Genomic DNA, 21,588 nt, shown 5'->3' with positions numbered 1-21,588 from the left:
GGTGCCGGGACACTGATTCGCCCTCGAGCGGATTGGCGATCCAACCAAACTAGTTTATCCGCGGGTGGTTATGTGTTGTCGTCTGATCTGAAGCGCGGGATCTCGAAGCGCTAGAATCGTCATGGTGCGTGCGTCCATGCCATGGCGGGCCTGGGGAGCTCCAGCTTGCTCGCTAACAAACCAGGCTCAGAGGCGCAGGGCAGCTGTTGAACCCCTGCATCTTTCCCTGTGCCAAGCCCCGCGCTGCCAACCACAAGCGCTGCGCAGCTCAGCCTTGGCGTTGGAGGGAATCCGAGCACAACAGCCTTCCGCAACATGGACCCTTCCAACATCCATCCGTAATCGGCGAAGGAAATCCCCATCTCCATACCGGTTCCGTCCCTATTACACGCACACTCGACATACAGAACACCGTATTCCACGATTCGGCCGACGCCAACGCTCGCGCGGTTGATGAAAACCACGCAAATGCCCCGGGTTAATTGCCGACCCCGGTAGCACCTTCACACCAGCTCCGCGAGCCGCACAACCGACACGACACAATGGACGAACGGATCAGCTTCGACGGCCCTGCCGCACCAACGCCCACGCCACCTTCGCCAACAACGACCAGCGCGGTCAACAAGTTCCAGAATGCCATATCGCAATGGAGGAGTACGTCCTGCGCCTTACAACTTCGTCGGGTCCGTCGTGGGATTGTGTCTAACAAGGGTTTAGGTCTCGACTTCACGACCCTGGTCTCGAACCTCGACAACACCGCATCGGAGATCGTCGCTTTCCAGCGGGACTCTACCGTTCAGCGCAAAGATCTCGCGCAAAAAACCAAAGATTTCAGGAAGCTAGACGATGCGAGCAAGCTTTCTGAAATCAAGGGACTGCTCAAGGGTACGTCCCGATTTACTTCCCACTCAAACCATATGCACATCTCTGCCTACGCTCGCTGCTAAACTCCCGGAATAGCCTACCAAACCTTTATTGACCTCATCACCACCAATTCGAAATCCGTGAACTCGACGTTCCTACACACATACACCACACTGTCCGATGCGCCAGACCCCTACCCGCTGCTTGAGGCCTCTGTCGACTCCATGCTAGTCGCGGAAGACACACTCCCGAAGCTCACACAGGAGAACCAACACTTGCAAGAAAACGTAGCGCGGCTGACAAACCAGCTCGACGATACGGAATCCCGCCTCCAGTCCGAACGCGATACGAGGAAGCACCTGGAAGAGAACCTCGAGAACAAGGTCAAGGAGGTTGAGGCGTCGTGGACCGCTGTGGTCGAGGAGAAGAAGGATAACTGGGAGGCCAAGGAGAAAGCGCTGGAGGAGAAGATTGAGAACCAGGACCGCTTGATCAATGAGATCAAGGCCAGCTACGAAGTCAACCAGCGCCTGGGGAAATCCGACGATGCCGAGGAGGGGCGGGGCCATGTCACGAGCGCGGAGCTCGAGATGGTCAACTCGGACTTGGAGCGGACGAGCGCCCGGCTTGCCGAAGTGGAAGCACGCAACGAACAGCTGCGCTTGAAATTGGCCCAGGCCAAGTCGCAGGTGCCGACCCAGTCTTCGCCGAACTTGGAGGACGAGCCGGGGTATATGCGGGTGAGGTCGGAGAACTCGTCTCTGATTCGGAAGCTTGATGCTGCGAGGGTTGAGAAGGAGAGCCTGAAGAGGGGGCTGGACACCAAGCTCCGCGGGCTCGAGCGGGAGGCCGGGTTGCTCAAGGACGAGAGAGATAGCCTCAAGGCGAAGGTGCAGAAATGGGCCGACTATGACGAGGTGAAGCAGGAGCTAGAGGTTTTGAAGAGCGTCGAGTTTGCGACAGGCGACGATGACGATTTGCGCGACGATGCCGTGGATGAGAAGGAGACATCAGGGAAAGGGAACACGCTCGAGCAGTTGCTGCTGGCCCGGAACAAGAAACTAGGGGACGAACTCACCATCCTGCGGGTATCCCACCAAGATTTGCAGAGCAGGTTGCAAAATTTGCAAGAGGAACTATCGCGGACAAATTCCGAACTCGAGAAGTCTCAGAGACTCAACGAAAAGCTCGAAAACGAACTCTCTTCGGTCCACGACGAGACGGCTAATATGTTCCCTAGCGGGGCGTCCGTGGCAGGGACCTACGTGAGCCGCTTCGCTGGGTCAGGGCGCAAGGGCGGCCGGACGTCCCCGACATCGTCCATCATCAGCGGCTTCAGCCCCCGCGAAACGGATGACCGGCCACCCATGGGCGGGGGCTCCGGCATCCTGCCCATGGTAACAGCGCAGCGAGACCGCTTCAAGCAACGCAACTCGCAACTCGAGCAAGAACTCTCCGAGACACACCGTACTGTCTCGCAGCTTCGGCAAGAAATTGCCGCTCTGCAGCGTGACAACCTCAACCTCTACGAAAAGACGCGCTACGTGTCCACCTACAACCGGTCCGCCGGCGGGCCCTCAGCCACCACCTCCTCGTCCTCCGCCTTCGCATCCACCAACCCCAACCCGTCCTCGGTCAACATGCACCCCCACCATGGCCCCCTCAGCCCGGGCGCCTCCTCCTCCAACCCTCCACCCATCGGCCTCGACCGGTACCGCAAAGCCTACGAGTCCAACCTCTCCCCCTTCGCCCAGTTCCGCGGCCGCGAGTCCGCCCGCGCCTACCAACGCATGAGCCTACCCGAGCGCATCGTCTACTCAGTCGCGCGCCTGGTCCTGGCCTCACGCACCAGCCGCAACTTGTTTGCGCTGTACTGTCTGGCGCTGCACGTGCTCGTGTTTTGCTCCCTGTTCGTGATGGGCCCCAGCGCGGCGGACCACCATGCCTTGGCGGGGACGGCAGCGGCCGCCGGCGCTCCGGGGGGTGCCGCGGCGGCTATGGAAGCACATGCCCCGGTGCTGGAATAGGTGGATTTTCTAAGTCGCTTGGATGGTGAAGAGGGGAGGTTGATGGAGGGAGGACGGTTAAGTGTGGATGTGTGGATGTGGGCGGTTAGGGAGCGGAGACTAAGGAAGATATGACCAATGGGCTGGTTGTGGGAATTGTTGTGGATGTGGATGTGGTGGAGGAGTCAAAGGATGACTAGGGATGAGTAGGGGTGAGTTCGTCATCCCTACTTTCCGACCGTTCCCATGATCCATCTTCACCCCTATGATGGGAAGGGGTTTCTACCGATGAGGTGCACGGGGCACCACGTGCGTATGTTGAAGCAATATGCATATGGTATCTTCGATATTGTCCTATACCCGATACTCGACCGAATTGTGTGTATATTGTTCTATATATATGTATGGTATGGGATTTGGGTATGACTGGGTGAATCAATTCTCAAGACGTGATCAGCTACCACATCCCCTAGTTTAACCTGACCTGTCAACTGTCAATCTTGTGGACGCGATACGCATCGACTGCTTCTTGTGGATGGGTTCGGTTCGGTGGCCTCCAATGAAGCGGCCGGCCGTCTCGCTGGGCGGCTGCGGAGATGAGGCACGGGATTGGCCGCGGCCAGGAATGCGGTTACTTGCATGTTGTTCTGCATCTTCCCGTCCCTAGGTCACTCTCCTTTTGTGTGATGTTTGTTTCCTTTCGGTGGACGATTGATTTCCTGCGCGTGTCATGTCATACTTGTGAATGGTGGCAGATGTTATTTTGACCTGAGGGGCGGCCGAGGGCAGGCAAAGTTAGTGTAACCTATCCTATCTGGGGATCAATGGCTTTTTTATTAGGGCGTAGGGCGTATTACGAGCCAAATAAACTTATCCGTTCAGGTTGTTCCACCCCAGACAGCGGGAAACTGTACTGCCTACAGTCAACAACCAGAGAATCCTTCGCTCGGCAAAGAACCGATGCAACCCTTCGAACATCGAAGCGGCAGGCTGCGGCCAGGTGGCACATTTTAACACCTCCGGGCATTCACCCTACTATACCTCTGATTCTAATCACTCCAACCGCGCCGCACTCACACATCAAACCGTTTAACGCCCACCCCACCCACACAAACCGTCCCATGACAACCCCCCACCTCTTTCTCTCTGACAACCAAGCCCCGGCATGCCGAGAAAGGAATGTGTCTATCCCTCACCCGAGAGAACGCCGAGATATTCACCGGTAATTCTCCCGGAAAGACTTGCTCCCTCGGCTAGAGTTGCTGCTCAGGACACACAAAACAGACAGATCACCGAAGCTCAGCTCGGGGGAAGGAAACGAAGGGGGGGAACCAGGGCGTTATTACACGAGATTGGGCAGCTAGAAACAACGGGATGGGTTGGCGAGGAAGCACAAGGTATACCGGGCGCGAAGCTTGCAGGATTTTGACAGCAGCGGGGGGTTGGCGGGTGTAGAATTGAACTGGGTATGCCGTGTACCCAGACTAAGATCGTGAGACGACAAAGCGGGAGTCGCTGGAGAGTGGCCGGCAAAGGGGAAGAGAAGAGTGTATGACGGTTTACAGATACGAATTGGCACCCTTTTCAGATAGCAGTGTGTCATAGGAGAAGACAGTCATCTTGGTCTCGCCGATGGCACGAGGGATACATCTCACCTAACCGTGGACATGTTCAGCATATGCAACGCAGGAAACTGGCCATTGGGAGATACTCAAAAAGTTGGTCAACATCACAGCAAGAGAAACCCCGCGGACGAGCACCTTAAAAATCCCGGTGCCGAATATCCGTCGAGAGAGAGGGTCAAGAACCTAAACACACCTCTGGCCACCGCAGAGGTGGATACGCCACCCGCTCAGAATGACCTATCTCGAAACGGCCCGTCGTAGCAGGACAAACCCTTTGCCGTCCCAAGCGCCCGCACAATATGTGGTTGTGAAACGTGAGCATCGGACACAAAAAGCGAAATGGCTGAGAGACGGACGTCGTGAGGAGAAGAGGGCTTGATTAGTGGTGGTGGAGGTGGTAGCGGGAAGGGCCAAGACCAGGCCGCAGCGGATGGCCAGCGCGTATTCCGCAGGTCTTTGCTGGCTCGCGGGCCGGTAGGGTTGCCACATGGAAGATGGGAAGGGGTTCGGTCGACGCGGGGGTTGGTTGCGCGTTTACCAGGGTCTGTTTTGGAAGAAGGTCCGGTGGAAGTCCAGATGTGGGACGGAAGCGGGAACTGGAGGGTTCATGGCAGTCAAGCTTTGGCCAGTCCGCGGCTAGAGGTAGGCAGCCGGAGGTACCACGGTGAGTCTAGAGTGGAGATGAGTCGGATGACGCAAACACCTTCGTTTAGACTTCAAGTATGCTCCTTTGTTGTAGTAGATGGTAGACCGTTTTCATGTTGGCCCGGTACGGGAAAAGAGGTCATTAGTGACGAGTGTAGTTCAACTGTCGTGAACTTAGGACAAGTAAAGTTAGCTCTTCCCAAGAAAATCTCGAACCCTGCTGGAATGCAATCTATCCCACGAGTAGGGGCGGATGAAGGCCGGGGTGAGGAGCTGCAGAACCAGATCGGAAAGTCCAGATGCATCGGAGTTACTAAAAACTTATTTTGACAGGGGACAATTATTGAATCTGGGCGGGCGATGGCAGGCCACCACGCCCTGACGTCGAACCACGCGAACGCAACGGTTGACGGGAGCGAATCGATGGAGGGAGCGCAGACGGCCATTGGCGGCTAGCAGACGTCAACAGGAAGTTGGGCGCGGCAAAATATTGTGGGCAAAAATAGCACTGGCCAATAAAAGTTTGAACTATCGGTGGGTTAAATTGAGGTCAAAGCGGGCAAATTAGCCCAATTTCATCCAGTGCAGGGTTCTCGCCCAGAACCGATATGTCCACGCCCTCCAGGCATGGCACCCCCCTTGAGGATACACGGGGAGACGGGATACTACGAATAGGTTGCAAGTACGACATCTTTCTGTTCCCGCGGCCCAACTCACAGCAAAAATGCCAGCTAATCGTCCCTGTCAAGTGCCAGATTTTTACCGACGTGTGCAACGGCCGACGTCCCGCTGTTGCCGGCCGTTCTGGGAGATCGACGGGCTTCCCAAAACCAGCGGACATGTTCTTCCTCCTCCATCTGGGGAAGAACTGCGCACAATCACGGAACGGACGGCACAGCGACGACATAAACGTTTACTCTGTTTGAGATGTAGCCAGAGAATGGAGGAATATGTTCCGTGCTGGTACAACGTGATCTTGAGGGCAGCAGAACAAGAGGGCTAGCCGGGTCCCCTACGCACTGCATTTTGGTCTCGAGGGACTCTGTCTCTGACGCATTTTGTAGCTCTGCTCTCTCAAAGAGTGGCAAAGAGTTGCGAAATTTGTACCTCTATCCAAGTGCTTGACGCACTAGGTCTCATATCCCTTCTCGTATGCAAGACATACTCGCAAAACTTGGAATCAATGGGCAAAGGCTATTGGGGTTCATCAAATGCTTTTCAAATCCACCCCTCTGTAGCTAGTGGGGTGTGCAGATGAAAGCTAAAAAGAAGACGCAGTGGAACGGCGCTTGCTGGGGACCAGACGGACAGGGGTTGGCCAACCCCTCCAATGAAGGCGCCAGCCAGTCAAACGCGAGTATCGCTCTCAGGGTCCTCTCCCTCCCGCTGTTGCTGTTTTTGTTCGGCGGCTGCCCGTCGGCCAAGCGAGCTTGTTCACGGAGCATGGGAGACACGGGGCCATGCCAGGATGAGGGTTACCCGCGGGGGTTCGAGCCGGCCAGGCGACCGAAAGCTTGTATAATAATAGCCGGATAACCTCCCTCGGGGCCGAAGTCATGATGTTTATTCTCAGTCCATTATCTGTCTCCCGTATATACCATCCTCATATCCCTTCGGGATACCCCCCCTCTTCCTTTTCTTTCCTAGAGTTTCTCATTTTCTTATTCCTTTCCTCTTTTGTCGGGCTTTCCTTGTTTTCACGATTTCAAGACGACAGCCACATCCATCGTCAACGACCTTACATCAACGATCTGGTATCGGACTGTACTTGACGAACACCCGCAAACCCATACACGCATAAGCCAACCACCACAATGCGTGCCTCATTATTCCTCACATCGGCCGTGGCCATGTCGGCTTGGGCTGCCCCCATCTTCCCCAAGATCGACGCAGACGCCAGCATCCCAGACAACATCCGGGTATTGTCCGAGTATTTTGGACTTCTAGCTTCCAAGGTCCAAGAAGCCCGGGCACACGGTACTGCGGCGATCTGTGACCTGTCCCACGTTTCCCTCCCAGCCGGTAAGTCAACCAGAGATCCCCAGATCCCCGCCCAGACCCGGGTGTAAAAGAGAGACACACTGTTCGCTAACGACCATAATTCGGCAGCTGCTGCAGGTCTCCCAGCACCATCTGACGGCCTCTTCCTCGAGCACATCGCCATCGGCCGTGGCACGCAAAACTACACCTGCAACCCCGCCACCCCGGAAGTCGCACCAAAAGCGGCTGGCGCCCTCGCGCATCTCTTCAACGCCTCATGCCTCGCCGCCGTGACCCCAGACCTTGCCACGACCCTCGCCCGCGCGGCGCTGCACTTCGATGTCGCCCAGAGCGAGGCCAACCGCCACCTAGTCCCATCCAACCTAAACCCCAGCGGCCTGCACTTCTTTGTCGACGACACCACGCCGCTGTTCAAGCTCGACGTCTCCCCAGACCTGCAGCTGGGCGAGCTCCCGTGCTCCAAGAACTCGAGCCTCCCCGCACCCCCAGACGCGCCCAAGGGCCTCCAGGGCGAAGCCGCCGTTCCGTGGCTCAAGCTCGTCGCTAAGCCCGGCGCTACCGGTGGGCTGCAAGAGGTCTACCGCGTGGCGACTGTTGGCGGGAGCGCCCCGGCTACGTGCGCAGGCCTGCCTGAGAAGTTTGAGGTGCAATATGCTGCACAGTAAGTCTTGACGCCGACCTCCTCCTATTTTAGCGCTAGGATACTGACAGATGCCAAAGGTACTGGTTCTACGCCCAGAAATAAACGGCGAGAGAAACAAGGGGGAAAAGGAGGGCTCCTGCAATGTGTGTGTCGCAGGGAAGATCTCAGTCGCTGCATGTACAGGCGTTTCGGCTTTGGGTCTTGTTATCGTGATTTCTTTTGTTTGTCTTTTGCCCCGACCTCTTTTAATTTGACAGTTCTCTTCTTTTTCGGGGTGAGTGCGTTTACCAGCGACAAGAACAAGAAAACAGCAGCAAGGAGCAGGGACCACAGCACACTGGCCTTGAGTTGAAGAAATGCGCACTCACCGCCGCTGGAACATTGTACATAGTATACCATAAAACGAAAAAAATCGTTGTATAAACTGAAACTGTGCCATATTTGATGGTGTTGAAAGGACCTAAGTTGTGCGACCGTCAAGCGGGAATAGGCGAAAAGGGTAACTCTTTCTTTCCATCATGAAAGCTGTCGACGGCACGCGTTTTGCAACCGAGAGGTCGTTTGGTCGCTCAGCCATGCTTCATGGACCTAAACGTATGAACGCTTGGTTGCAAATGAGCTAGCCACATTTCTGCTTCTGATCATCATAAACCTGAGGGGTTTGGGATACCGGTTCGATTGGTTGAGAGAAACTGGGAAGGTTGAGAGAGGTCGTTGTTCTTGGGAATGAGTTGAAACTCAGGGCTCGATTTGCACGGACGGGGTTGGGGCCGCCGTGCCAAGCCAAGCGGGTGCAGGGGTAATAATCCCAGTTTTCTTACAACCACATGGAAAGCCGTTATCCTATGGAGTACATGATTGAAAGCAAGGCGTAGCAAAGTCATGGAATTGAATTGTCACACACTGCTGAAAATAGGTTATCCTCTTCTCAAATCACAAAGACGGGTCCAACCGGCCCGGTGGTTGTGATTGGCTTGGGAAGGAACACTCGTGATTTTTCAGGCACCCGAGCGGCCTTACAGGCTCGCTTTTTTGCTTTGTTTCGAAATGAGAACCCGGCGGGCTGCCCGCACCTCACTTCTCTTTTCACCACATCTGTTCGTCCCATACCGGTATCTGGCCGCAGATTTTTCGTACCTCCCGGCCACCATTCCCCGCAGTGCGCCCGCTTTGAGGCCTACCTTGCAACTATTTCGACAATCGCATACCCTCGATGCTCGGACCAAAGCCAAATTAGCGCTGAGCACCGATATCGCCCCAAGGAGAAAACCATTGTTCCACCATCATCAGATACAAACGGAGCGAAAGGGTACGTACTAAACTAGTATTTTCATTCTATCTTCGTTATGCTCTGGGGGGGGATTATACACCCTCAATGGGCTTAAGTCATGTTTTGTTTTTCGGTCTACTGCTCTAGATCAATCTGAATCACGCTGACCATGCCCTAGTAGCGCGAAAGCTTCCATCCAGGCAGTCAGGGGATATGGACCCAGATCAGTCACGCGGCTGGCGACCTCAGGGCCAAAGAGGACACTCAACCCCAGGGGCGTCAAATGGTTCTATTAATCCATTTGGCATGCCATTCGGTGCCACCCAGTCGAACCCCAACTGGGCCCACCAAACTTCCCAACAGTCGTTCCCTCAGCCGTCCGGGCCATTCCAGCGAGGTAATGGCAATGATCGCGGGCGACAAAACCCGTTCGGCCCACCTGTCCGTCCACAGGACAACGGAGGAAGCCGGCATTACAGTCCGTACGGCCAACCCCCCTTTCGAGCACCATTCGGTCCGCCCGCCTGGGGGGATGGAAGCGGGCATCGCAACGCTGGAAGCACCCAGTTCAGTGGCGCTTCGCGCCCATATCAAGGGGACTCTTACCGCCCTGGCCCGCGCTTCGAGCTTTTTGGAGACTTTGGAGACTGTACTTTCGCCAGTGATCGCCCTCGGCCCCAGTACGATACGTTTCGGCCGGGCCAAACGGACTCCTACCGCCCAGCGGACCCCTTCAGGATGCCCCCGCAGCGCGAGAACGAGAACAATGACCAAACCGACCAACCACCTCGCCGCCGACGAAACCGGCGGAAACGTGACGGGTCCGCTCCCGAAGCCCCGAGGCCGAGACGAGCGCCTGCGCCGCAATGGCATTTTCCAGTCGGCCACCCTCTAGCGGACGCGCCCAAGAGCAGCTCGTCCATAGGCCCTTTCCACGCCACTACGCCAATGCTGGGAAAGAGTGGTTCCAAGAGCCGACCCGGTGATGGGGATGCAGCAACGGAAGGAAACATCCCCAAGGAGCCTTCCTCGCCATCTCAGCAACGAGGGAAACGTGATCTCATCACCCCGCCCTCAGCCCAGTCGGGCGGCGTTCCAGATCCCACAGCCGAATACCTAGAGCAGGCGGCACTCCCACCCGCCAACCCGTTGTCAAAACCACAGCCGTTACTAGTCGTCCTCGACCTTAACGGAACTGTGATATACCGCAAGGGCCACAAAAAGGGCTCGGGCCAGTTTTCCCTGCGGCCCTTCGCCCAAACCTTCCTCGAACTCTGCCTCGATCGACACCACCTGGTGATCTGGTCGTCCGCGCGGCCTGAGACAGTACAAGCCATCTGCACGCAGCTGTTCTCTCGTGTCCACCGCAAGCGCATCCTGGCGATCTGGGCGCGCGACCGGTTCGGCCTCACCACGGCCGACTACAACCTGCGCACTCAGTGCTACAAACGGCTGACGCGGGTCTGGGCGGACCCGGTGATCGCGGGGGGACACCCACGCGCCGCCAAGGGCGGGCGCTGGAGCCAGGCCAACACGGTGTTGATCGACGATAGTATCGAGAAGGCCCGCAGCGAGCCGCACAACGCGGTGACGTTGCCCGAGTTTAACGGGAATGTCGATGAGAAGCCTTTGGTGCTGGAGCTCGTGGCCGAGTATCTCCAGACGTTGGCGTTGCAGAAGGATGTCAGCGCATACATTCGGGCGCAGCCATTTGCTGTAAAGGGACAGCGAGAGGAGTCGGTCCCGGCGAGTCAGAGTGAGAGTCAGGGTGAGGAGAGCCAGGGAGGCGGAGAAGTAGTCATGAAAGAGGACTGGAAGAGGGAACGGTGAAAGTCTAAGGTGAACGTTGAAGGACTTTGTTGTTGATAGGATGCGACGGGCTGTCGCTTCATGTATTGTTTTGTACTGTGGTCGTGATGGTTTGTCGAACTAGATAGGAACACTATGTCGAGGTTACATGTAAAATAACAAGATGGCAAGCACATGATCATCACAGCGTGTCATTAGCGTAACAAGCCCGCAGACGCGGTAGCTAGTGTCTATTCTCGTCGAGTCGCCTAATGTTTATTTAGACTTGACGACTGGTGATATCGGAAGCACAAAGAACCACCAGCGGGGCCAGATCCCCCCCCCCCCCATGTCCCATCCATGTCCCATCCATACCCATTCATCAATCATGTCCCATAGTCCAGCGCACCGCCGCTGCTGGCTTGTCATGCGCTTCATTTTACTGTTTCTTTTTTACATTTGTGCGTTTATTTGAAGACCTTGCCGGCGGCATGGGGGTACTCCTTGCCGTTGACGACGACGGGCTTCTCCCACGACCACTGCAGCTCAACGTACTCCCGGTCCTCGGGCTTGGTGGGGTCAAGCTTGGTGAACTCGTAGCTCTCATAGTCCGGAGCGACGTCGAAAACGGGCTCGAACTCCTGGCCGCGAATCACGAAGGCACCCTCAATGACGGAGTCGTTGTTGACGCCATACACAGACGCACAACCGAAGACGTACTTGCGGGACGCTTCAAGGCGGGTGTTGAAGCCGCCGATGAGGTTGCTCGACATGAAAGTCAGAGTAAGCTCATCGTTGTACTTGTAGACGACCTTCCAGATCGAGTACTCGTCGAACTTGACGTTCTCCCAGAACCACTTGAGAGCATCAGGGGTCTCTTGGTTGGAGTACTGGCGCTTCCACTCATCGAGGGGGAGCGAGGCCTTGGGGAGAGCCTCCAGGGGGTGCTTGGGCTTAGGTGCCTCCGCAGGGGCGTCATCCTCATCATCGGCGGCCTTGGCAGCCGGCTTGGGGGCAGCAGCTGGCTTGGCGGCCTTGGGCTGCTCGGCCTTCTTGGGGGCCACATTGGTCAACTTCGGGGTGTCCAGGAGCGAGAACGGAGGAGCAACAGCCGAGTAGATGGGCTGGTTGTAGACCGTCTCGAACCAACGCGAGACGTTGGGGCTGGTCTTGCGCCACTCCTTGTCGAAGAAGTACTCAAAGCCACGGGAGATGATGCCAGTGGCGAAGATGTCAGCGAGCGTGATACGCTCACCGACGAGGAAGGTGTTGTCACGGAGGCGCTCCTCAACGATGGCGATGGCCGCGTTGGCAGCCTTCTGCGACTCCTCGACAGCTTTCTTGTTGTAGGGGTCCTTGCCGAGCAGGGGGCGGAACCAGCCACCGAGCTTGGGCAGCACCTCGCTGTTGAAGAACGACAGCCACCTCAAGATGGAAGCGTAACTAGCCAGTTGTTAGTGGCGTGTGGGGAGCGATGGTGGTCGGGCCAAACTTACTCCTGCTTGGTCTTGCCGAGGAGGGTGGTCTTCTCATTCTGAGAGGTGACTATGCAATTGGCCTGTTAGCTTATCTGTCGATGAGCACGCAATTGGAAAGAGCATAGGCAAAGCAAAAGAAAGCAAGGACAGTCAGAAGTTAGAACTAAGTCAACACCGATGTTTTCAGATAGGGATAACTGTTATTGGAGATGTCTCGGTCATCATTGTCGAAGGCGGGGTATGTTGGACCCAAGGCGCCGAAGAGGGAGAGAGAAGCAAGCGGGGCAAGAATGCGCCGCGCCCAGAGAATGCAGGAAACAGGAATGACACATACCGTAGACAGCGATGGCGATGCACTCGGTGAGGACGAAGCCATCGGCGCCAACGAAGGTCGGGACCTTGTGAAGGGGGTTGGCCGCGAGGAAGTCAGCGGTCGGCTGCTTGGTGTCGACCTCCACCTCCTCAAGCTCAAGGTTGTTCGCCTTCGCGACGGCGCGGATGGCCGTGGAGCGGGGGTTGCCCTGTGTTACGGAAAGGGGGTCAGTAATTGAACGAGCGCGTGCGAAATGAAGCCAAAACGGCGCTTTAAATCAAGCATCCGATAGCGTCGCTAGTCAGAGGGAAACATACCGCGTAGGAGTAGAGCTTTCCGAACGACATCTTTGCTGGTGCGTTGACAGGAGGCTGATGGTTCGAGGGGAGGGAGTCGGGCAAAGGAAGCTGTTTATGAGCGGAAAGTCACAAAGAAAATTTATGTGGCGGGGTAGTTCAGGTGGGGTCACCTCATTTCGGCCATCCCCGTTCTGAGTGGTAGGAACGCGACCGGACCACAGTCTGGCTCGAGCTCCACCCCCCGCGACTCTTGGGAAAAATTACTGCGAAATTGTTCCTCCGACGGCCGCTATCGTCAAAAGCGCCCGCCCCGAGGTCCCGGAGGACGACTTCCCCAGCACGACTCGCAAGTTCGACGGTGGACGCCAGTGCGGAACGATGGCATCCTGTTCGCGGCATGCGGTCACATCTGCCCTTCGCGGCACCACAAAGGCCCTAACAAGCCGCCGACAACAATCGCTCGAACAGCAATTTCAGTCACTGCGGCTGGGAGCAAGGCGCCTGTCCACCGAGCCGAGCTCTAGTGCCATCACCGCAGCCCCGGAATTGGACGTTGATGACCTTGAAAAGTTCCGCCTCGCCAAACACGCCCGACCAGTTCCCGTATCACCATCATACTTCTCGCGTACCCCAAGGTTCAACGATCGGTACCTCGCGATCGAGCGACTCTCCCGGTCCTGCAGCCACCTCCCCGTGATCCCGGCTGCCGACGTCGTGCACGTCGGCTGGAAATCCTTACCAGATCTTAGGCGAGCGTTCGGGGAACCCGTGAAAGCGACCGACTACGCTAAGTGCCTCAAACTCATCAAGAGGTTACAGCTGATCCACCCAAACGCCCAGCCGAAGGAGTTGGGGCAGGCGCTGGAAGAATTTAAGCGCGATATACAGGCCCTTCGAAATGTGGCCAACCCGATACCTATCGACAAATTTGGGAGGGCTCTGGGAGTAGGGAAGAGAAAGTCATCCTCGGCAAGAGCCTTTGTCCTCGAGGGGCAGGGCGAGGTACTCATCAATGGCAAGACGCTAGCGGAGTATTTTGGCCGGGTCCACGACAGGGAGAGCGCCGTTTGGGCTCTACATGCGACGGAGCGGCTCGACAAGTACAATGTATGGGCAAGGGTTGACGGGGGCGGTACGACGGGCCAAGCAGAAGCATTAACACTTGCTATTGCGAAGGGTCTAATTGCCCATGAGCCTACCCTGAAATCCGCATTAAGAAAAGGTGAGCCATATAACCATCATCAATCTGAAATCAACTCCACAAGATACAAAGCTGACCTTTTGCTCGCAGCTGGCTGCATTACCCGCGATCGGAGGACAGTGGAAAGGAAAAAGGCCGGCTTCCAAAAGGCCAGGAAGGGCCAAACCTGGGTCAAGAGATAGCTGGTGTCAGCCGAGCCGGCGTTTTTGTCTGGGATTTTGTGGGCTGGGGTCGCATTTTTTGGCCGTTTGCATATTTCTCCGTTTATTTCCTCCCTTGTAACAACTATAGTACGGATGATTGTACAATACAAACCAAGACACAGGCGGAGATTGTCGCGAGACTCCCTCGATCGGGCTACTATTATGGAAGCGGCCCGAACGCATCCATGTCCCAGCGCCGTGTTTAAACACGGCTTTGTAGCCTTCGGGTCGCATTGACCTTGTTGCTGCTCCATTCAGGGCCACAGGGCGAAAGAGCTAAATTGTAAAGAAGCCCATAACCAGCTCACGCAACCTCCACTCTAAGGATGTGAAGCACGCGGAGTACCGACACGAACGTTGGACATGAGACTTGATGTATTTGGTCGCTTGATGCCAACAGTGACGGTCCGAGGACGAAGTACCATCCAAAGGTTCACTGGATTTGGTCGATGGGCGAACACTTTGCCCTGTGTCAAACTTCAACGGCCCGTACCATAGTTCGTGCCGCTACCCTTTGCCAACCTACTTGCCTTCTCGATGTCGAGAGAGCCAACAATCACCGTACACTTCTCCGTTGACTGGCGGTGGGGCGTTCGCACGCATCAAACTACCCAGGGAAGTGGGCCAGGCTCAATCGGATATGAGTGCAGCATCTTGTCCTCGTACATATGGACATATGGAGAGGGGTCAGTACACTTCAAAGAAATCCTTCAACTTGTGGCTTCATCCGTGAGTTGTGCTTCAAAATATCCGAGACACCACGGCCGTGAACAACAACAACTTCACGTGGACGTTAGCATCATATATTGTCCATCCTTGGCCGTCGGCCGTGCATCTTGTCGCAAAGGGGAACCCGGGCTGGGCATGCTAGGTAAATAAGTAAGGTAGAGAACTTGAGATCTACATGCGGTCCGCTGATGCAACTCGATAGGCACGTGCCGGAGTGTGCCTGGATCCCAATGTTGATGTGACTGTAACCGGATTCGACACCGTCCTCCAATAACCCCCCGTCCCTAGATAACCCATCTGGTCCAGGTGGTCCAGACGGCCAATGATTAGCCAACCACCAGTGCAGAGCCGCCCACATATTCGTAGGGCTGAACGTGATATAGGTACCGGGCCGACGGACGGGTAGACTTGTGACTGTGTGATGGTGCGGCAGTATTTTTCCCAGTTGGGACACATAGAAGCCAACCCTACAGACGGGAGTGGGGCTACAGAAGCCCCGTCTTCCTGAGTCGAAGGCGAGGCTACCTTACCAAGCTCGTGGCAACCCGCCCGTGGGCACCCACCTAGCCACCTGCATGTCAACAAACAGTCCCGGGCATTTGGATCGCTTTTGCGGGGTGGCTGGGCCACGCGCATGACAACCGATACAGTACTTACATAGTAGAGAAAACAAACGCTCGATGCCTAGTGCAGCTCTTAATTCTTTTGAGTTGTCGTTATAAACGATTCGAGTATTAGAACCGAAATCGAAGCTGGAGAACGAATCGAAGCCCCAGTCAACAACCGCCGAGAAGCTGATGTCGTCTCGAGGTCATCATCGACACGTACATGTATGTACCTGTACCCCACGGCGTTGGATGTTTGGAATAGCCCTGCTACGGATATCATTTTCAATACGAACAAACATCAAAGCTGGGGGGTCGGCCCCAGGTTGCCCAAAGGGAACATGGCGTTGCTTGTCAGTGTTCGGCACATGGTTCCAGAAGCTGGCCCAACGCGGGTTCTGATTCGCTGAGCCAGGCTTGTCCAAACTGGATCGTGATCCTGGTCATTGCGACGCAACCCGCTCGAGCACAGACAGGGATCGACGTGCAGCATTTGACGACAACTCCACGTCTTATCCTTGGCGACTCAACTCTTCGACGACAAGGATCTAGGATGTTGCGACGACCCTCCCTCATTGAAGGCAAATGTCCTGGTACCAACCAGAGAGGGCGGCAGGACCTGTACCTCGGCGGTTGGCCGACGCTCTCTTTCCGACCGAAGCCTGGATCTGGGAACAAAATTTCAGCGCCCAGGCCATCTCCAAGTGGCTGATTTGGCTTCTGCGCTCCGGCCGCGATTTGGAGAGCTCAAGTTGTTCTCCCCGCTTCCAATTGTTGTTTCATCAACAAATCGTGAGCTACACTACAAGTAGTGGCAGATCACAACTGGCAAATGATAAAGCGCGACGAGAGCGGAAGCAAACAATTTCACCAAATTAGGTGACTTGACTGCTTTTGGCACTCATGCTCCCCTTGACAGCAGTCGTTCATCCTATAAACTCTTTTCTTCCTCACTAGGTCCAGTCATCTTTTTCCGTTTGTTGCCATTGGGAGAAGCTCCTTGGCGACATCAAAGGTATGGCAATGTCATGATGGATGGACCCTAAACAATCGTCATTTACAACCAAAGCCGATCGAAGCCCCCGCATGAACCGAAGGGTGCCGGGACCCATGCAAGGGGCGCTTGTGATCTCGATCGAGCACTTGCAGAACGGAAAGAGCCCCAAGAAAGAGAGGCGCACATCATTTCGTGGCTTTGATGGCCGCTCGTTTGTTAACGCCGCTGCCCCGACAGAGCTCGAAACATATTACACTAGAAACGACGCCCCGCCATCGATTGTGAAAACTGAAAAGGGACAAGAAGGTGAGACATTCCAGGTTCCTTCCGGGCTCTGCCAACTTTCCAGCAAAGGGCTCCATCCGGGCCGGGCAGCATCGCCTCGTCGCTTCCACCGGAAGCTGCAGATGCTGGAAGGCCTGTGAGCGTTTTGGGAGGAAGGCCCGGTCCAGCGCTCCTGGGTCGTCGCTGAGCGCTGCTAGTGTACTTTTGCCCCAATTTGGCCGCTTCCACCCGCCATTCGTCTCATGATAGGGCGCTCCGGCCTCGCTTGTGAATTAAACTTTTCCTGTGACTTTCAAGCGTCCCTCGGCCTGGCCGACCGGCCGACCGCCTCAAGTGAGGCCCCTCTCCAATCGTCAAACCCTTGTCCTTGGGCTCGCCCTTTATCCTGCCACTGCCACGAGCCAGAGCCACGAGACACAAAGCGCCGGCGCACGCAGCCCGATCTGGCGAATCTGCAACCAACCGTGCATCCCAGGTCGGACATATGAAAATAAAATTAAGAACTCCGGCCCTATTTCGCCGCGATTGATCATGGAAGACTGATGGGCAAGGAACAGGTCGGGGGGTTGCCTAGCGTTCATTCCAAGGAGTGACAAGCCGTTGGAATCGTGTTGCTCATCGAGGTCATGTTTCAGTGAGCCTCCATCAACGGATGCTCACGAGGCGCATCATCCACCACCGTGGCGGTGAAAATAACAGCGGTGGCGGTTCCAGCGCCCTCCCTTCCCTTTCCCTTGCTTTCTTTTTTGACCTGAGCCGTTTCAAAAAAACGGGAAAACGATTTGGGTTTCGTTACGCATAGACGCCACAGGCGGCGTCCATCTTACATGGCCAAACGCTGTGAAATTTATTTTCTCTCTTTTTGTGTTTGCTGGTTTATTCCTCGGTTTCTTGGCCACCAACGGGCAGGACCCCCAACCTGGTGAACAACACACGATAGAAACATATCAACAGCTCCCGTCGGTCTGCAGGTCGCCGGGCGCAGATCCACCCGCACTTTTTGGCAGACGAGCGATCCAGTCCTGTGGACGCATGACATTCTCTCCCTGGGCAGGGGGGGTGTCCTCAGTAGATCTTTGCGGCTTGAACCCTTACCAATGTATTTGGACGCACCGCTCGGTCCACACCTCCCATGTCTGAGCCGAGCACCAGCAGCACCAGCCGCTCTCGCAGGTAGGTACGTACTCGACACAGCTCAAGTGGCCCGCCATGTGGAGCAGAACCAGTCCCTTCCAGATCGTCCCCCCAAACACCCATCGAGATGCCGGTCGCCCATTGGGACTTCCATGTATACCTCCGGTCTTCCTGGCGACCGCATTCCTCGCCCTCTTCCCACGATACTCGACCTCCTTTTGAGTTTCCGCCGGCCTTCCGGTCCCCCGTCCCAGACACACGCCTGCTTTGTCTGCTCGGCCCAGAAGTGAGGTGTGTGTCGTCGCCGACTGAGAAAAGATTTGTCCATTGTCCTTCTTGTCCTCCAACATATTCGCCTCTCGTCGTCTAGGGCATCTACTCGCACGGACGAGAAAGAACGCAGCCGCGATCCGAGCTGTCATCGAGCTCCCATCTTTTGTTCACCACCTGTCGACGAGGCGGGAGCGAGGGACCGCTCGAAACATCCTGTATAAGTGATCAGCCTGTGGCCCGCTCTACAAGACGGCGGTCCCCTGTCTTCGAGAATCCGTTGCCCCAAAAACTCTTTCTATCGCCAGCCCCCGAACGGACAAAACACCCAGCATTTGCAACCTTATTTCCCGACACCGAGTAGGGGCCCGTACGTCCGCGCCAGCAGAGAGAACGTTGCGATGCGCTGGAGCGCTGTCCATACCGCATCCTCTCGCTCATCCGTGCATCTCCCAGCCACGACGAAGCTGGCCTAGTAGCTTGGAGGCGTGAAAACATCGCTCCCAAACCCGGGGTTTCCACGGGTTCCACGAAGACTCGCTAAACCACTCTTCACCCTCCTGGATTCCTGGATCTGGGGCCGCGCAGGGCACTCCCCTCTTGTGGTTTTCCTTTTGAGGCAAGTCGTCATTCTGGTCGCTGCACACAACCCTCGACAACCCTAATCTTGGCCTTGCGGGCAAGCCGTTCTCTTGACCACTCGATCAAGGCCGACTTCTCGTCATCCCCACTTTTGAGTCGCAAGTCCAGATCGCCGAACACACGGGATCCTTGCGAAAGTATCTGTTCCTTCTCTCTCGGGGCGCGGAGAGAGCCCCCCTCTTAGTCAGTTCTCAGTTCTGCACCAACCGCCAGCCTTAAAGGGGGCAAAAGCACGCACGGAACCGCAACGGCGTTGGGCAGCACCAGTAGTAGCAGCAGCAACGTCAACAGCAGCGGTAGCGGTAGCGGCAGCATCAGCACCACCGACAACAACAATAACAACAATAACAACGGCGATAGCGGTAGCGCTAGTGACACGGCTGTCAGCAACCCCGCCTCTCGGACGTCGTCTACGCAAAGCCGCGTCCTGGAGCGGAAAAGGCACAAGCGGACGTGCCAAAAGGTCTGTGCCGAACGTTTTAACTGAACCATAACGACGGTTCTGCTTGCCCCTTTGCCTCTGGCGATTTAGTGTCACCATTCGTCGGTTCGGATCCCATCCTGCTCAATTCGGGGACCTACCAAGGCGCGCCGGCTTTACTTTCGCGATTTACCGGTATCGAAAGATCGTCCCACTCTCCTCCTCAAGCGCGCCGGCCGTCTGCTTCGCTTAGATCGCCGACACCTCCAGCTTTTGCTTCCGCGGCTCTTACTTCTCTACTCGTAGCGGAATACCGGGTAGATCGAGCGTCTCCGGTTTGCCGGGTAGCTAGCCAGCCAGCTCTTTGGGCGCCAGAGGGAATGGACGACAACAGGGGCCAGAGGAGGCAACATGAACCGCCCGGCTATTCTGCCTCCGGTTCACGGCACACGCCGTCGCTACAGGAGCAGTCACAGCAACAACGGCGGCCGTTTGCGGGATCTCAGGGGGATAGGTTCCGACCGGCGCCTCTCGGCGCGTCACCATCAGGCGCATCGCGGGGGATGAGCGGTTCGACGGGGTATAGCGGGTATTACCAAGACACTTCGACGGCGGGCTTTCCAGCCCCGACGATGCCTCAGGGCACGATGAGCTACCACCACTCGACGACAGACTACCCGCAGCCGGATTCGCGGCAAACCCAGGGGTTTGGCGGCACGTACACCCCGACAATGATGTACAACGTGCAGCAAACGGGAGGGCCGCAGAACACTGCCGTGTACGATGCGAGTCAGCAGTTTCCCTCCCGGCAGGCTGCAGGTATGCCGATGATGACGACGGATGTCACGACCCCCTACTTTTCAAACGAACCCTCCAATACCACGCCCACCTCGACCATGCAAACCCAATCGGCATCGTCGAGCACGCCTCAGGTATATCAGCAGCAGCCCGGCATGCACGGCTATTCTACCGGTAGTATGACAGCCATTGGAGGAGGAATGGCTGCGCAAACGTCGACTGCTGGTGGCAGCACCAGTGCTAGTGCCGACGTGAGGATGGAAGAAGAGTATCCCGGCCTCGAGGAAGCCTATGCCAACTACCAGGCAGCGTTGAAGGAAACCTTCCAGAATATACGGGACGGCGTGCTCGCAGCCGCTAGCCAAACCCTGATCGAGGTGTCTGACTGGCTCCTGTCGCATGTTGTAGATTTAGGTACGTCTTTTACCTTTTTGGGTGAGCTTGGGATGGGCAAAATTATGGCGTCAACTAACTGAATTCTTTTCTTCCCCTTTTACTAGGTTTGAATTCTGACAACCAAAATCTGTACAACGAGCGAATCAAGTTATGGGATGACTTCAACCATGCCTGGCTAGCCATCTTCCAACGCCAAAAAGAGATGATGGAATCGGGCCAGCCAGTACAGCGCCCCCAGAGCCTAATCTCCCAGGACGGGCTCCAGAAGATGGGCAAAGACTTGGTGAGGTTATGCGATAGCATTGAACGGCACGGCCTTGTCGACTACCAGTACGGAGTCTGGGAAGAGCAGATTATTGAGAGTGTGTTCTACCCCCTTTCTCTTGTTTCATTGCTTAATTCATTCCTTTTCTTCTCCTTGCCGCAAGGGGGTTTGGTGGACGTTATTAACACTTGGATGGCAGTTCTAGAAGAGTGTTTGGATCTCTACGACCCCTCGGGTACATCCGGCGCTGGCGGCGGAGAGGGGTCTATTCCGCGACGCCGTTAAGCCCCCCTCATATTCGCTGAAATGGGGAATCGCGCAGTCCTCGCTCGCTCAGTTATCTTTGGTTATTTATCCTCTTGACGACCGCCGAAACCCGACCGTTTTTCACGTTTCATTCAGGCCGTGCGAAGACATCCCACGTACCACCAGTCACGAACCTAGAAGAAAAAAAAGAAGATCCTGTTTCTATTTTGTTTCCCCTGTATTGATTGCAACTACCTTCCTGTGTCGACGTCGGTGCTGGGTGCTGAAAGATACCTTTTTTTACTGGCCCGGTAATGGACTCAGGCGTTGGTCGGCAGTGGTTCGTTGGCGTCAATGGTTTCAAGGGGGACAGGGCTGCAATGGGGGTTCATTTTTGGGGGGGAGGTTATTTGTTTTGTGGGCGGGGATTTTCGCTCTGGCTTCGGCGTGGATGGCAGGGAAAG

General features: G+C 56.0%; 6 protein-coding genes across 6 annotated transcripts; 5 read left to right on the top strand and 1 right to left on the bottom strand.

The window, feature by feature from the left end:
- Positions 1–542: 542 nt before the first annotated feature.
- On the top strand, positions 543–2,891 carry C8A04DRAFT_24029 (CASP C terminal-domain-containing protein; the record flags this gene model as incomplete). The annotated part of the gene is made up of 3 exons (XM_062778938.1): positions 543–654; positions 718–885; positions 961–2,891. 3 exons carry the CDS (start codon positions 543–545, stop codon positions 2,889–2,891), a joined length of 2,211 nt encoding a protein of 736 aa, XP_062641600.1.
- A 4,063-nt stretch (positions 2,892–6,954) lies between these two features.
- On the top strand, positions 6,955–7,806 carry C8A04DRAFT_33700 (uncharacterized protein; the record flags this gene model as incomplete). Its single annotated transcript, XM_062782564.1, has 2 exons — positions 6,955–7,162; positions 7,250–7,806. 2 exons carry the CDS (start codon positions 6,955–6,957, stop codon positions 7,804–7,806), a joined length of 765 nt encoding a protein of 254 aa, XP_062641599.1.
- Positions 7,807–9,454: 1,648 nt separating this feature from the next.
- Positions 9,455–10,884, top strand: C8A04DRAFT_24027 (HAD-like domain-containing protein; the record flags this gene model as incomplete). The annotated part of the gene is made up of 2 exons (XM_062778937.1): positions 9,455–9,734; positions 9,779–10,884. The coding sequence occupies 2 exons, from the start codon at positions 9,455–9,457 to the stop codon at positions 10,882–10,884; spliced, it is 1,386 nt and encodes a 461-aa protein (XP_062641598.1).
- Positions 10,885–11,309: 425 nt separating this feature from the next.
- Positions 11,310–12,980, bottom strand: C8A04DRAFT_24026 (uncharacterized protein; the record flags this gene model as incomplete). Its single annotated transcript, XM_062778936.1, has 4 exons — positions 11,310–12,285; positions 12,339–12,387; positions 12,655–12,841; positions 12,951–12,980. The coding sequence occupies 4 exons, from the start codon at positions 12,978–12,980 to the stop codon at positions 11,310–11,312; spliced, it is 1,242 nt and encodes a 413-aa protein (XP_062641597.1).
- A 330-nt stretch (positions 12,981–13,310) lies between these two features.
- On the top strand, positions 13,311–14,315 carry C8A04DRAFT_24025 (ribosomal protein S5 domain 2-type protein; the record flags this gene model as incomplete). The annotated part of the gene is made up of 2 exons (XM_062778935.1): positions 13,311–14,154; positions 14,224–14,315. 2 exons carry the CDS (start codon positions 13,311–13,313, stop codon positions 14,313–14,315), a joined length of 936 nt encoding a protein of 311 aa, XP_062641596.1.
- A 5,484-nt stretch (positions 14,316–19,799) lies between these two features.
- On the top strand, positions 19,800–21,163 carry C8A04DRAFT_24023 (uncharacterized protein; the record flags this gene model as incomplete). Its single annotated transcript, XM_062778934.1, has 3 exons — positions 19,800–20,631; positions 20,718–20,975; positions 21,078–21,163. 3 exons carry the CDS (start codon positions 19,800–19,802, stop codon positions 21,161–21,163), a joined length of 1,176 nt encoding a protein of 391 aa, XP_062641595.1.
- Positions 21,164–21,588: the final 425 nt, after the last annotated feature.

The sequence above is a fragment of the Dichotomopilus funicola genome (assembly GCF_033296635.1).
Source record: "Dichotomopilus funicola strain CBS 141.50 unplaced genomic scaffold C8A04scaffold_1, whole genome shotgun sequence".
Lineage (NCBI taxonomy): Eukaryota > Fungi > Ascomycota > Sordariomycetes > Sordariales > Chaetomiaceae > Dichotomopilus > Dichotomopilus funicola.
This window is presented reverse-complemented; position numbering and strand designations above follow the sequence as displayed.